Genomic DNA, 13,624 nt, shown 5'->3' with positions numbered 1-13,624 from the left:
ATAATTTTTTTAACTCTTTTACCACTACAATAGAATTTTCTCTTATATAAAGAAAATTGAACAGTTTATATATAACTAAAAAAATTATTTTGACTCTATTTGCACAGCATAATTTTTGGATGAAGGGAACACAATTGAACCGCTTACCATAAGAATAACAAATGGTTTCTAAGGCTCGAAATGTTCTCTATGTCTATAATAAACTGTTGTAATTAATTTGGAAACATATACGTGAGAAATAAGGAACTGAATGTACTACAAATATGTATAAGAAAATAGGAGCTGTTGTTCGTTAATATCAATGGTGAAAATGAGGAGATTGAAGGAGAATTGTGCAAAATATTTCGAGAACAGAGCCAAATCAAGAATTTTGCGATTGAGAGTAAAACAGAATAATTCACCATTCCTTGTTTACAGGGATTTGATTACCTATTTTCGTTAATAGTGCTTAAGACATGAGTGTGAAAAAAGGAAGCAAAGATATTTTCAATGTTACCGTTGTGTTGTTTAGTAAGTAATCCAAATAGCCGTCTAAACTAAAAATCTATGTAATATATAATTTATGTATAATCTATATATATCGGGTAAAAAAAAGTAAATATTAAATCTAACCGGTTATTTGTGTAAGGGATGAAAGGTGTTAAAGTGAATATTAAAGAGATATTAAAGTCCATCTCAAATATAAAAATTAAAATTGACGTTTAATATTTGTAAATACTGAAGTTTAATATTTAAAATGTTGGTGGAAGTATGTTAGAAAAGTATTTCAAGTGAAATGGCAATAGTTTTCACTAACTAATCTTTAGTTTTTTTCTTCAATTGACATTTATTCGGAAAATTTGTTTAATTTCAACAAAATATTGTCCAAATGTCTACATATTTTATTTCTTGAGAATTGAATTTAGAATTTTTAACGCCTGACAGGTAAAAGATGAAGGGGTTAATTGACAAATATCATTATTAACTACTAGCCATTTTCTCCAACCTAAAAAAATAAATTGGTGGTTCTGTGTCTCTTTATGAATTTTGATAATTCTTTTTAAAGAGGAAAGTAGATAATAATAAAAGAAACCTTGAGCTGATTAATCTGACAGTGAGAATTAGCCGTGCATAATTTGGTAAATATCGAATTACTGTACCGAAACCGAAATTTTTGGTATTTGGTATTCGATATTTTGGTATTCGGTATGGTATTTGGTTTAAGATTTTAAAAAATATGGTATTAGATATGGTATTTGGTATTTTAAAATAAAATACCGAAATACCGATATCATACCGAAATATATATTATATTACACAAAACACATATTATTAATTATAACATAAATATAAAAAAACTAAAATTTTACTTTCTTTTATTCTCTAAGTTTATCAATTATTTCTAATGATCAAATTTATTCCTTTATGTGCAGTTTTTTCTCTCTAGGTTGATATTTGTTAGTTTTGGACAAAACTTTTTGTCAACAAATGTTTTTAGTTTTTTACTTTTGAGTACTTTAATTAAGAATATTATAGTTTATGACTCTACGCACTTATTAGTATTGAAACCGAATAAATCGAAGTTACCAAACCGAATAAAACAAAATCAAAAAAAAAAAATCGAACCATACCGAATTTAATTATGTACGATATTGGTAAATATTTTAAGAAATTGAATAACAAAAAATAGCGAAATATTTAAATAACATACCGTAACAACTCGCGAGAATTGAGTCTGAAAATTTGAGCTGAGTGGAGGGAAAGAGGAAGACTTTCATTGTTTACGAGGTCTTGGCCTCTTTCCCTCATATAGCCTTTCTTTACTGACTTTACTCCCATGCTAAAGCAGATTCACATTGAATTCCTGTGTAGTAAAATAACAAATCTATCACTTTTTTTTTCATTCCTATTTTCGATACTTGGTCCTAGCTTCCCAATAATGTTGTGATTGCGCCTTTTTATTTCACAAGATAATACTAAAATTTGTGCACGCACTATTCTTTCCACTTCACTTGTGTTAATACAAAGGGCTTGTTATTATTGTTGCTGCTCTTGAGCTTCGCAATCTATTAGAGATAAATTGTTTCCCGAAAGTTGAATTCAAATTTTAGAACTAAAGGTGTAAGGATCCTATTTATTTCCCCCGATCCATAATTAATGACGATATTTTTATTTTTATCCAAAATAAGTATTTTTTTTATATAATCATTAATAAATTATTTTTATTTTTTCAAAACTTGTCCTTATTTATATAATAATATATAAATTTTAATTAAAAATAATTTAGTTAATACATCTTCTTTTTCTAAAAATTAGTATTTTTTAAAAAAATGTGTCAAAAGCCAAAAGATCGCTTAGCCGGGAGTATCACATTGCAACTCTATGTCAATGACATTTCTTGATTCTTCTCAAAAAAAAAATTGCATACAAAATTTCCTCCAAGATCTCTCTTTTGAAATCCAAGCCCCTTATATGGTTTCCTTTGCTAAATGACCAAACAATTTATCATTTACTTTTCTGCTTTTTGTCTTCTTCCAAATTATCTTCACGTGACCCTCTCTCTTTTCTTTCTTCCTCGAGTCCCCCCACACTCCACTTCTCTACTAACAAAAAAAAGTCCAACATCCTATGCACACTGATAATACTACTAGATAAAGAATCTGAACCCAAATCTAGATCATAGATTCAACACTCTTTCTTTTACCCCCAAGATTCAATCTTTTCTTCTTCTTCTTCTTCTTCTTCTTCTTCTTTGTTATTTTTCATTTGAATGACTTCCAGTACCTAGTACTAGTAGGAGTTCATCATCATAATGCCATTTTTACCATTTTTGTCTATCTTTCTTATCTTGTTTTTTCTGGTTAGCAATAAGACAACAGCAGCTCATATCTGCTCAAAACCATCAACTGAAGCTGAAATCTTATGCCCACCTTTTACTTCTTTTCCTACTTTTCCTTTTTCTTCATCTCCTGGTTGTGGTCACCCTTCTTTTCAAATCCAATGTTCACCTTCACATGCTATTATTTCAATCAATAACTTCACTTTCTCTTTGCTCCATTATGAGCTTAATTCATCAACTCTTCTCCTTTCTCCACAAGAATCTGACTTCAACAACTGTTCTTTTTCAAGATCCATTTCACTCTCTGGTTCTCCATTTAAAGTCTCTGATTCTTCTTGTTCTAGGCTCTCTGCTTTAAAACCTTGTCCACCACCAAATCTCCCAAATTGCAGCCACTGTCCTATGCAATGTAAGCTGATCAAGAACCCACTTTTACTACTACATGAATGTGGTTCAAGACACCATTTTGACTCTGATGAAAGATGCCAAAGTGATATTCTTGGGTTTCTTGATGATTTCTTGAAAATGGGTATTGAAGTAGAATATGATGAGGATCAAGATTCTTACTTTTCTAGCTGCAAAACTTGTAGAGCTAATAATGGTGCTTGTGGATTCAACTCTTCACACCCCAAGAAACCATTTTTATGTTTTCCTTTATCTCAAGTTAGGTACTCACCTCCTTTGATTAGACAAAAAAGTGCTAATCATGTAGTTATGTTATCAATGCTCTTTCTACTTGTGTGTTTTTTAGTTGTTTTCTCAATTGGAACCTTCATTTTTCGTTCAAGACAAAAGGGTTCAGGTTCAGAAGAAGATCCTACAATTATTTACCTTAGAAGGCATAGGTCTGCTAGTTTACTTCCACCAGTTTTCCCTTATGAAGTACTTGAAAACTCAACAAATCACTTTGACCCTAAGAGGAAATTAGGGGATGGTGGATTTGGTTCTGTGTATTTAGGGAATCTTGAAGATGGTAGGCTTGTTGCTGTTAAGCATTTGCATAAGCATTCTCCAGCTGGGGCTAAAGCTTTTTCAACAAAGTCATTCTGCAATGAAATCTTGATTTTGTCATCAATTAACCACCCAAATTTAGTCAAACTTCATGGCTATTGTAGTGATCCAAGAGGGCTACTTTTGGTTTATGACTATGTTCCAAATGGTACACTTGCTGACCATCTTCATGGAAACAAGAATTTGTATAAAAAGGGTTGTTTAACTTGGAGTTTCAGAGTTGATATTGCACTGCAAATAGCAATGGCAATTGAGTACTTGCATTTCTCTGTTGTTCCACCTATAGTACATAGAGATATTACTTCAACCAACATTTTTGTTGAAAAAGATATGAGGGTAAAAGTTGGTGATTTTGGGCTTTCAAGACTCTTAGTATGTACTGATGCAACAGTTGCTTCTGGTGATTCTACTGGTGAAGTTTGGACAGGTCCACAAGGAACTCCTGGTTATTTGGATCCTGATTATCACAAGTCATTTAGATTGAATGAAAAGAGTGATATATATAGTTTTGGGGTTGTGTTGTTGGAATTAATAACAGGGATGAAAGCTGTGGACCAAAAGAGAGAGAAGAGGGAAATGGCATTGGCTGATATGGTAGTTTCAAGAATCCAAATGGGGTTGTTGCAGCAAGTTGTGGACCCTGTTTTGGTGGTGGATGGAGAAGCAATAGAAGGGGTTGGTGCGGTGGCGGAGCTCGCGTTCCGGTGCGTAGCGGCCGATAAGGATGATCGGCCTGATTCAAGGGATGTGGTGGCAGAGTTGAGACGGATAAGGGGAAGGGCAAGAGGAGTTGGAAGTGGTGGTGGTATATTGAGGACTTCAAATTCTAGTAACATGGTGGTTCCTGATGGGCTAGGTCTAATCGACTAAGTCCATCATGTTACAGGGTTAATCGGTACTTGTGTGTAGTCGATATTTGATAGAATAGTAGCATTCTGCACTATAATTGTACTAACGGGAGGTAGTGGATATCTAATATAATAGTTAAAGCTGTGCACGATATTTGTATTAATGAGGTACTACCAATTATCTCATTGAAAAATCAGTTGTGCACAAGTTACTTGAAAATAAAAGTGTAAATGTGAATTGCACATGTGGGGTTTTGGGGGGGGGGGGTGCTTTGGACTGAAAAGGTGTCAGGTGAAGTTTTGTTTGATTGTGGTAAAATGGAATGTGAATAGATCCAACTTTCTTTAGTGTTTGTTTCTTACATACACAACCCCTCGTGAATTTACTTTTTGCTGTTTGATTTTACCTTGATGATAATTGAGAAAGTTATTACTCCCAAAGCTCAAACAAGATCTTGTGATAGCCCTTTTTCTCAATAGAGATCGTATCTAAAAATATAAAAAAATTATCCATTAGTGTTGGTTCAAATATACAGAAGGAACTTAGTCTATCACACACTTTGACATGCAACAAAGCTAACTTGGAAACACTTATATTAAACTATGGGATCAAAAAAAAGTAGCCGAGTGCACCAAGTATCTCGTTTTCGAACAAGGTTCGTAGACAGTGCTGCACTCTAGTCCTTCAAGAATATAATGTAAACAGTCTACCCTAACGCCTTCTACTATAATTATCATTTCTACTCTATAGGAAAAACTATAGTATTTGATGCTCTTTTCATACCAAAACTGCACTATTTTCATGTCCTTTTCACCTAAAATGTGGAGCCATCTAAGTTTTGAATCTTTGGGAAACATCTACACTCATGGATTTGACTTTATCTATTTACAAAAATGAGCAGGTTGGGGGAAAAAGCAAGTTATTCAGGCAAAAAGGAACAAGTAATGTAAGGTCACCTCTTGAGTTAAAAGAATACAAAATTATTGGCCAACATTATTGCACCTCATGGGATACTCTTAAGGATCAGAACTACTATACCATGTGGCACGTTAAGTCTTCGGATTCAATTTATATACACGTATATAATGTTAAAAGAATTCACATTGTCAATAATTTAAACGGATACAACATGTTATTGTTTTGTTTTCCAATTTACAGTACTGTTGATACACAAAACTTAAACTTGTGTCCAATTATTTAAGATTTCAGAGTTTACATCTTTAACCTGCACGAGTGTCTCCAGCCTCCAACGATAAAATTGGCTCAGGGGACACTGCTTTATTCATAAAATACAACAGGGAAAAAATTTACATTTTAGCACTACTCAAATTCTAGAAAAGAGGAATACAAGAAGTGAAAATCACTAATATTGATAGCTATCTTCCTCTGCTGGATTGATTATTCAAAGTATGCCGCTTCCAATGCCCGAGCTTTTTTGCCTGCATCTATTGCTTCCTTCTTTCTTGACACTGAATAACCTTTTTCCTGCACCAAGAAGCAACAATAATACAAGATAATCTAATTTACTGCCTCTGATAATATAGTTCTCAATCTATATAGTATACAAGGCTCTTAAAAATGGTAAGGTACTAAGCCTTCAGGTCTAATTTTTAGACTCTAATATACTGGTAGAGGTCTGTGCCTGATCCTTTGACATCACAAGGTGGAATTTTTATAGAAAAAATTGTCCTCCAAAGGAAATTGCACCTCAGATTCACAATTAAGACTGCAGCTATATCCCCATTTAATTTCATTTGAACCGTGGAAATTTGCAGAAACGTAGGGTAAGGCCGCGTATAATAGACCCTTGTGGTCCGGCCCTTCCCCGGACCTCGCACATAGCGGGAGCTTAGTGCACCGGGCTGCCCTTTTTTTTTTCACTTAGGGGGGGTCAAATGGGCGGGTTAGCTGATTTTGGGATGGTCAAAATTGGCTAAATCAATAAATGGGCGAGTCATTGACCCGCTCAAAAAGTTACTTGGGTTGCGATGAGGTGGGTCAAAATGGGCTAAAACTTGGTTCATTGCTAACCCACTCAACCCTTACCAAACTTTAATTAATATGTGTTATTTCTTATGAATTGTTTAATTACCAAATAAGCTTTTTTTTCTTTTGTTATGGTCATATATAACATACAAAACAAAACCAAAAAAAATTAAAGATATTTTGGCAAAGTAAATCAGCCCAACTTTAGATGCACTAAATTCAACAAATGGAGAGGTCAATGACCGGCCAACCTTGGAGAGGTCATATTTTTCTACGCCAATTTTGACACCTCTAGATACACTGCAGGACTTCAACTTTTTTCCAATGAGACTAATCATGACTAGTGCTGGACTGCTGGCAAATGGGCGGGTTGGATCAAATATGGGGTAGAAAAAAACCCAAGCCGCCCATCTTTTGTACGTATAAACTCACGGATATCCATATTTTTTACAAGACTAAAATTACTATCTTGCAAAACGAAGTCTACACAGATAATGTCTTGTCACAAGAATTTTATAAGCAAGAGGAACAACTACATGCTTAAATCTAGAATGCCAAATTTTTTTGACCAAACTTAAACTAGGACCAAATACATCCAAATCAGACGAGAGAAAACTGTAAACAATAACAAAACATAGGAACATCTCTTACTGTTTACTTGGGCATATGTATACATTTATAACTAGTTTCACTTGAACCAAAAGGTCCGAAACCAAGGGTATCCAAAATACTAGCAAAGTACAATCACAACTTCATTCGTTTTTAAACAGTCTTACACAACCGAAATAATTATTATTTTCCTAAACTGAATCAACAAATACATAAATGGATTTGCTTTAATTCCTTGATGCAACTTCTGAATAAAAAGTCCTCAAAACTGAGACACATTCCACACAGAATATGTCAACAACGGTGTGCATTCTTGTCATCATCATTCGCATACTTTCTCTCCCCCGGTATATTCACACAGTAATGCAAATAACGAGGTAAAGTAAAGAGATTGTTTTTTAGATAAACAATAGGAAAGCATTTAGACCAGTAAATTAAGTGCCAAAGCGAATGTTCTTAAGTATGAAATATATTTGGACCTAGATCTCAAGCTTGTAATGTACATGGATTCACCTCTTGACAAAGGGGCACGCATATTAGAGATGCCACCAGAAGCCCAAACATGAAAACAGATAATATGACGGCATCCTAAAAATGATTCAAATTAAAATCACCCCTGCAAACAAACAGAAACAAGATCATGATGACTTTAAAGAAAAGTAGAACCAAGGAGGAAAGATTTCATATCACATAGAATACGACAAATAACCTGATAATTCGCAGTAGATGCATCATAAACAAATAGTTTAGGTTAAATAAAGAAAAAAAACAATAAGGATGCACTATCCTACACTCTTCTTTTACCAATTCTAACTTTATCAAACACAAAGGCCAAATCTTTCCAACTTTCAGGTCCAGACATAGAATGAGTACAAAGAATATTAAAATGGGTAAGGCAAAACTTGTAAAACAAATATTATCCGGGAATTCTCTAACAAACAAAACATTAACAAACAATGTGTTTCTTTTAAGCCTTTGAATTGGAAGTGATTTGAACACAGATTCAGTGGAAATAATTGAAGTACAATGTAGAATAACATCAGCAGGCTGCTCACAAGGTCCTGTGGATCTTGAAAAAATGAAACACCTAAAGAATGTGCGATACGTGTTTAATTATTTTTTCAAGATCCACATGACCTGAGCGTACCTTGATGTTATTTTACGTTGTACTTCAATTATTTCCACGAAACTTGTGCTCAAATCACTCCCAATTCAAATGCTTAACAGAAATACATTATTTGTTGATGTTTTGTCTGTTAGAGAATTTCCATATAATATTTTTTTTAACAAGTTTTGCCTACCCATTTTGATATTGTTTGTACTCAACCTATGTTTGGACCAGAAAGTGGTAAAAATAATTAGAAAGATTTAGCCTTTGTATTTGATAAAGTTAGAATTGATGCAAGTAGGGTGTAAGATGGTGCATCTTTATTGCTTTTTTTTTCTTTGATATAATATGAACTATTTGTTATGACGTATCTGCTGCGAATAATCAGGTTACTTGTCGTATCTATGTGATTTGTGATCTTTCCTCCCAGGTTCTGCTTAACATTGAAGTTAAACATGGATGATTTTAATTTGAATCATTTTTAGAATGGCGTCATATTATCTGCTTTCATGTTTTATGTTGGGCTTCTGGTGGCATCTCCAATATTTGCGCCCTTTACCAAGAGGTGAATCTATGGACATTGCAACCTTGAGATCTATGTCCAAACATATTTCATACTTGAGAACATTCACTTTGGTACTTTATTTACTCGTCTAAATTCTTTCCTAATGTTTGTGACAAAAATAATCTCTTTACTTAATCTCTTCCTCTGCATTGTTGTGTGAATGTACCGGTGGAGAGAAAGAAGAACAAATGATGATGACTGCAATGCGCATTGTTATTGACGCATCAAACTTTTGTGTCGTTAGAAACTTATCAGGACATTAAATACAGATTATTGACGCATGGGATATTTTTATAGCTGGAATATGTATATGTAGATACTTATAATACATGAAAGAACACTCTTTGTTGGTACATTATTCCATTTACCTTCATATTATTACATAAAATTACCGCAGAATTTGGAGAAACTAAAGTCAAACTAAACCGTAATTCCTCATCGTCAATTTGTCTTGTTGAGGCATGTCAGAAAAGATTAAAGGTTTTATGCGAGGCAATTGATAAAACCTAAGAGATGGCAATGAAAAGTGCAGTTATTCCTGAACAATCTATTCAGCTAAGAAGCCAAAATTATGGAGCAGAGAGCTAAGACATACCAGGAGGCGCCATAAGAACGGGGTTCCTTCCCTCTTCTTTAGCTGCTTCTCTATCGCCTGAATAGCTGTGAGTTCCAAAATCGCAACTTAAGCATAAGTGACTACGACACTTTTAAGTGTATATCAAAAGGTACTAATAAAAAAAAAGGAAAAAAAAAAAAGCAAAAGGTGAGGTTCACTGAAATGGTATACCTTTTGTAGCTTGACCACTGTTTAACAACATAGTGATCCAAACATCATTGAAAACATCAAGCTGTTCGTCTGATGCTCCAATAATCTGTCACAAAGTATTATTTACTTGTCATACATGAAATAAATAGAGATAATGCTAAATAAACAATAGAATCCCCCCCCCCCCCCCCAAGCTCCAATCTACCTTGTAGTTAATAGCATCAAATGTCTCGTCAAGAAATTCCAACGCCCGTTCATTTTCACCCTTGCCATATTCGAATAGAGCTTCTGCAAGCTAAAATAATATATAAGGAAAGAATTAAAAGTTAAAGTGAATGAAACAGTTTCTATCTATCATATATCAATCAAGCAACTAATAGATGCATCAATATTTCAAACTTGTGATAGACCGAGTCATTTTAAAAGGCCGAGTCATAAAACCAGTACTAAAATCAATTGGAAAAACCTTCTGAAAATGAAAAGTCTATGCTATTGAAAGAGAAAAGAAACTGCAAGGTATGAGTATATTTTCTCCAAAAAACTATACAGAAGTTGGTAAATACAAAAAAGAAAAAGAAAAAAGAAAGGGACAAACCAGCATTGCTCGCTGCATATGTTGTCGTTTTTTCTTGGTCATTTTGGAAATTCTACAGGGAAAAAGAACAAACTTTCAAAGTAAGTGGTTGGACAGCCTGGTCTATGAATGAAAAGAATGGCTAAATTCATTCTGACCTGGATTTCAAACCCTCGAGTAACTCTTCTGCCTTAGAAACTTCGCCTGTACAAGATAGGGCCCATACCACCAATACATCCAGGTGCCATTCAAGATACCAGAAAGCCTAATATTGAAGTTTTTCTTCCTTAATTTTATATTTGGTAAGGGGGTAAGAGAGGGATTGTTCAAAAGCATGTAGTGATGCGTAACTTAAACATTAAAGGTCATTGCAGAAAAGCATAAATATATGAAATTTGTTCCTACATTTCTTCATAAAGTCTTTGACTAGTTAAAGGTGCTAGCTTGTTTAGCTGATTTTCCACTTCTAATATAGGAAAGACCTACATAACTCCAACTAAAGTGCATACACATGCAATTATGGTATAACCTAAAAAGAGAAATTAACACGCTTCTGCACCTGAACTCACTTTATTTGTCAGACAATCAGCTAGGATCTTCAAACGATCCCCAAAGACATTAATCCCACCTCGTACATATACCCGGAGTAACAAACCAACAGCATTCAAGTACACCTGCATGTTTCCAAGAACACTGTTAACTCTCATCAAGTATTATTGAAAGATGTTGTTTGACTAGAAACCACTAACTTACTTCGGCTGGAGAGGCATCGCTTCTTTCCAACTCTTTCCAGATGTTCTGGTCATACATGTCTCTTACTTTTTCCATGGGAGAATGACCTTCCAAATAACAAAGCGCGACGTGCCACCAATTGTGTGTATACCTGCAAATATCCTAGTGGTTAGCTTTTAAAAATTATAACATAAAGCTGAACTAGTATCGGATTCTGTGCATACATAAAAGATGACAAAGAACTCCAGGTTCTTGAGCACTTCTCCATAAATTGTACAGCTTCTTTAAAACGACACTTGTACTGATAAACATGACAGAGCTGCAAGGAGATTGTCATGAGATACGCAAAAAAATTTATACTAGGATAGCAGTGAATGAATAAATGAATTTCCTCCAGACGCCAATATATTTGCATGTATTTAGACGATTTCTTTAGCCAATCCAACTAATATTAGCAGTTTCACTAGCAGATATCAGCTAGAAAGGACGAGTATCTTACAGCATGGTGTGTCCAGGCATCTTCACTATCAATCTCAAAGCCTTTGTTTGCAGCTTCTTCTGCATCTGTGTATCGACCAAGTTCTAATAGGGAAAAAGCGAGCATGCCATAAATGTAACTTTCTTGTTTATTTACTGATAGGACCTGTAGACCAAATTCAAGAAACCTGAATTCATTTATAAGAAAATGACTACAGTAGTCACTCCTATTAAATCTCTGGATATTATGTCAGGCACAAGTTATTTATTTCTTTTACATTGCCTAGGAAATTAAGGAAGAAGTCAAGGCGATATTCAATAATGAACCTGCTCAACAAGTTTCAGAGACAAATCAGGGCGACCCATGTAGAAACAAAGCACTTGAGCCCTTTTAAGAGAGACCAGATCTCTTGGGAAATCCTTAAGCAGCTGCAAATAGTAATGAATTATCATTATCAATCGAAAGATTTTGCCAAAGATCATAAATGCAAACTCATAAATGATGACACCATCTATTATTCATCCATGTCTGCTTTTTGTACTAGTCCATCTTATTGCATCCTTATGGTTTTAAGTAATATTTCCGCTAATTACACCACAGACCAACCAAATCAGATATGACATGTTATTTTCAGGCTCAGTGAAGATCGAATGTGAATTCAACAGAGCATAACTTTTCAAGATTAAATTGAATTAGGACTTACATAATGAAAAGAATTGTCAAAAGAAAATAAAGAATGGATAGAATAATTTGACACACTATGTTTTATTGAACATACTAGCAAATTGTAACTATTACAACTATCGATAATCAAAAGCTGATAAGACCCCATAAATAAATATCAGCAGAAGTGAATAAAACTTAAAAGTATCAAATCTATGAAAAAAGAAGAACATTTCAAACAAGCAGCAAAAAAGAAAAAAAGGAAGAAAAAAAAAACAACCTTAAAGTGTAGTTCAACAGCCACATCATCATCTCTACTTGGAGAAATCAAACAATTGATTACATCAAAAACCACTTTCTCATACAAGCTAGCTTGTTCCTGAACAAAAACATTAACAAACACATAAGTAAAACTAACTCCCAAAATATAAAAAGACAAAATGAAAATAACCAAAATATGCCAAAAACAAAAGATAATAAAACTGTACAAGATAAGACTTGGCAGCTTGAAGAAGAGGCAAAGCACGTGAAGAATCAGCAGAGGAAAGATAATGAGCAGCTAAAATATTAGCCAAAACACAAGTTGGGTCTTGTTTTGGCGCTTCTAATATCACTGACCTCTCTCTTCCATAACTAAGTACCTGAGCTCAAAACATCAAAGTTCAAATACAGTTAGAATTTGTAAATTTCACACTTACTCAATATCAACAAAAACATCTAATCTTTTTTAATGAAACTGATAAATATTAAGGAGATATGAAAAGGGTATGTACCTGATGATAATAAGAATTAATGGAAGAGATGCAAGAATCAGAATTGGTCTTTACTTCATAACCCCATTTATCTACTTTGAATCCTTCCATTTTCTGAGGTTTTTTTCCTTTCAAACTTGGTCTGCAGCTGGTTCTTGAAAATGGGGTAATTGTTTTTTGCCTTAGGAAGTTACGAGAAATATATATATATTTTTAAGTGGAAAAAAAAAAAAAAGTCCCCCCACCAGCATCAATTTCAAATAAATTGGGATGTATATATATTATATTATGGATGTTCATTTAGTACTCCATTGTAAATAAGTTTTCTGAAGAAGTTTATCCATATGAGACTCCGTCATAAATACATTTATCTATTTAGTATTCTATTAGAAATAAGCCTCCTGAAGAAGCTTATCTTATATATATATATATATATATATTTAAGTGGAAAAAAAAAAAGTCCCCCCACCAGCATCAATTTCAAATAAATTGGGATGTATATATATATTATATTATGGATGTTCATTTAGTACTCCGTTGTAAATAAGCTTTCTGAAGAAGTTTATCCATATGAGACTCCGTCATAAATACATTTATCTATTTAGTACTCTATTAGAAATAAGCCTCCTGAAGAAGCTTATCTTTTTGGTACTCCGTTATGGATAAATATTACCCATGATAGAAGATTATCTATATCTGGCACAACAATTTAG

At 33.7% G+C, this 13,624-nt stretch overlaps 2 protein-coding genes across 8 annotated transcripts; one reads left to right on the top strand and one right to left on the bottom strand.

Annotated features, from left to right (window-relative positions):
* The first annotated feature begins 2,464 nt into the window (after nt 1-2,464).
* On the top strand, nt 2,465-5,025 carry LOC104102912 (LEAF RUST 10 DISEASE-RESISTANCE LOCUS RECEPTOR-LIKE PROTEIN KINASE-like 1.5). Its single transcript, XM_009610759.4, has one exon. It carries the CDS (start codon nt 2,792-2,794, stop codon nt 4,697-4,699), a length of 1,908 nt encoding a protein of 635 aa, XP_009609054.1. The 5' UTR covers nt 2,465-2,791; the 3' UTR covers nt 4,700-5,025.
* Nucleotides 5,026-5,841: 816 nt separating this feature from the next.
* LOC104102887 (uncharacterized) lies at nt 5,842-13,103 on the bottom strand. Of its 7 annotated transcripts, none has more exons than XR_011411445.1 (15): nt 12,933-13,103; nt 12,648-12,800; nt 12,440-12,538; nt 11,823-11,924; nt 11,518-11,661; nt 11,243-11,337; nt 11,040-11,169; nt 10,856-10,960; nt 10,445-10,551; nt 10,308-10,359; nt 9,918-10,000; nt 9,734-9,818; nt 9,542-9,606; nt 7,787-7,889; nt 5,842-6,163 (listed from the first exon to the last, which is right to left on the bottom strand). XR_011411445.1 is itself a non-coding variant. In XM_009610738.4 (14 exons), the coding sequence occupies exons 1-14, from the start codon at nt 13,020-13,022 to the stop codon at nt 6,077-6,079; spliced, it is 1,404 nt and encodes a 467-aa protein (XP_009609033.1). In that variant the 5' UTR covers nt 13,023-13,102; the 3' UTR covers nt 5,842-6,076. The 7 variants fall into 7 exon arrangements, 4 of the variants coding, with proteins under 4 accessions (XP_009609033.1, XP_009609039.1, XP_033513763.1 ...); XR_687787.4 differs by having other exon boundaries at nt 9,918-10,007; nt 12,933-13,102; XM_009610738.4 differs by lacking the exon at nt 7,787-7,889 and having other exon boundaries at nt 9,918-10,007; nt 12,933-13,102.
* Between the last annotated feature and the right edge of the window lie 521 nt (nt 13,104-13,624).

The sequence above is a fragment of the Nicotiana tomentosiformis genome, chromosome 10 (genome assembly GCF_000390325.3).
Source record: "Nicotiana tomentosiformis chromosome 10, ASM39032v3, whole genome shotgun sequence".
Classification (NCBI taxonomy): domain Eukaryota; kingdom Viridiplantae; phylum Streptophyta; class Magnoliopsida; order Solanales; family Solanaceae; genus Nicotiana; species Nicotiana tomentosiformis.
Note: the sequence above shows the minus strand (reverse complement) of the source record. Positions and strands in the feature narration are given on the sequence as shown.

Excerpts from the sequence above, each read along its gene's own strand:
- LOC104102887 (XM_009610738.4), bottom strand. The coding sequence starts at position 13,022 with ATGGAAGGATTCAAAGTAGATAAATGGGGTTATGAAGTAAAGACCAAT. Across the intron at positions 11,662-11,822 it reads CTCTGAAACTTGTTGAGCAG|GTCCTATCAGTAAATAAACA; the intron begins GTTCATTATTGA and ends TTTGGTCTACAG. Across the intron at positions 10,008-10,307 it reads ATATGCAGCGAGCAATGCTG|CTTGCAGAAGCTCTATTCGA; the intron begins GTTTGTCCCTTT and ends ATATTATTTTAG.
- LOC104102912 (XM_009610759.4), top strand. The coding sequence starts at position 2,792 with ATGCCATTTTTACCATTTTTGTCTATCTTTCTTATCTTGTTTTTTCTG.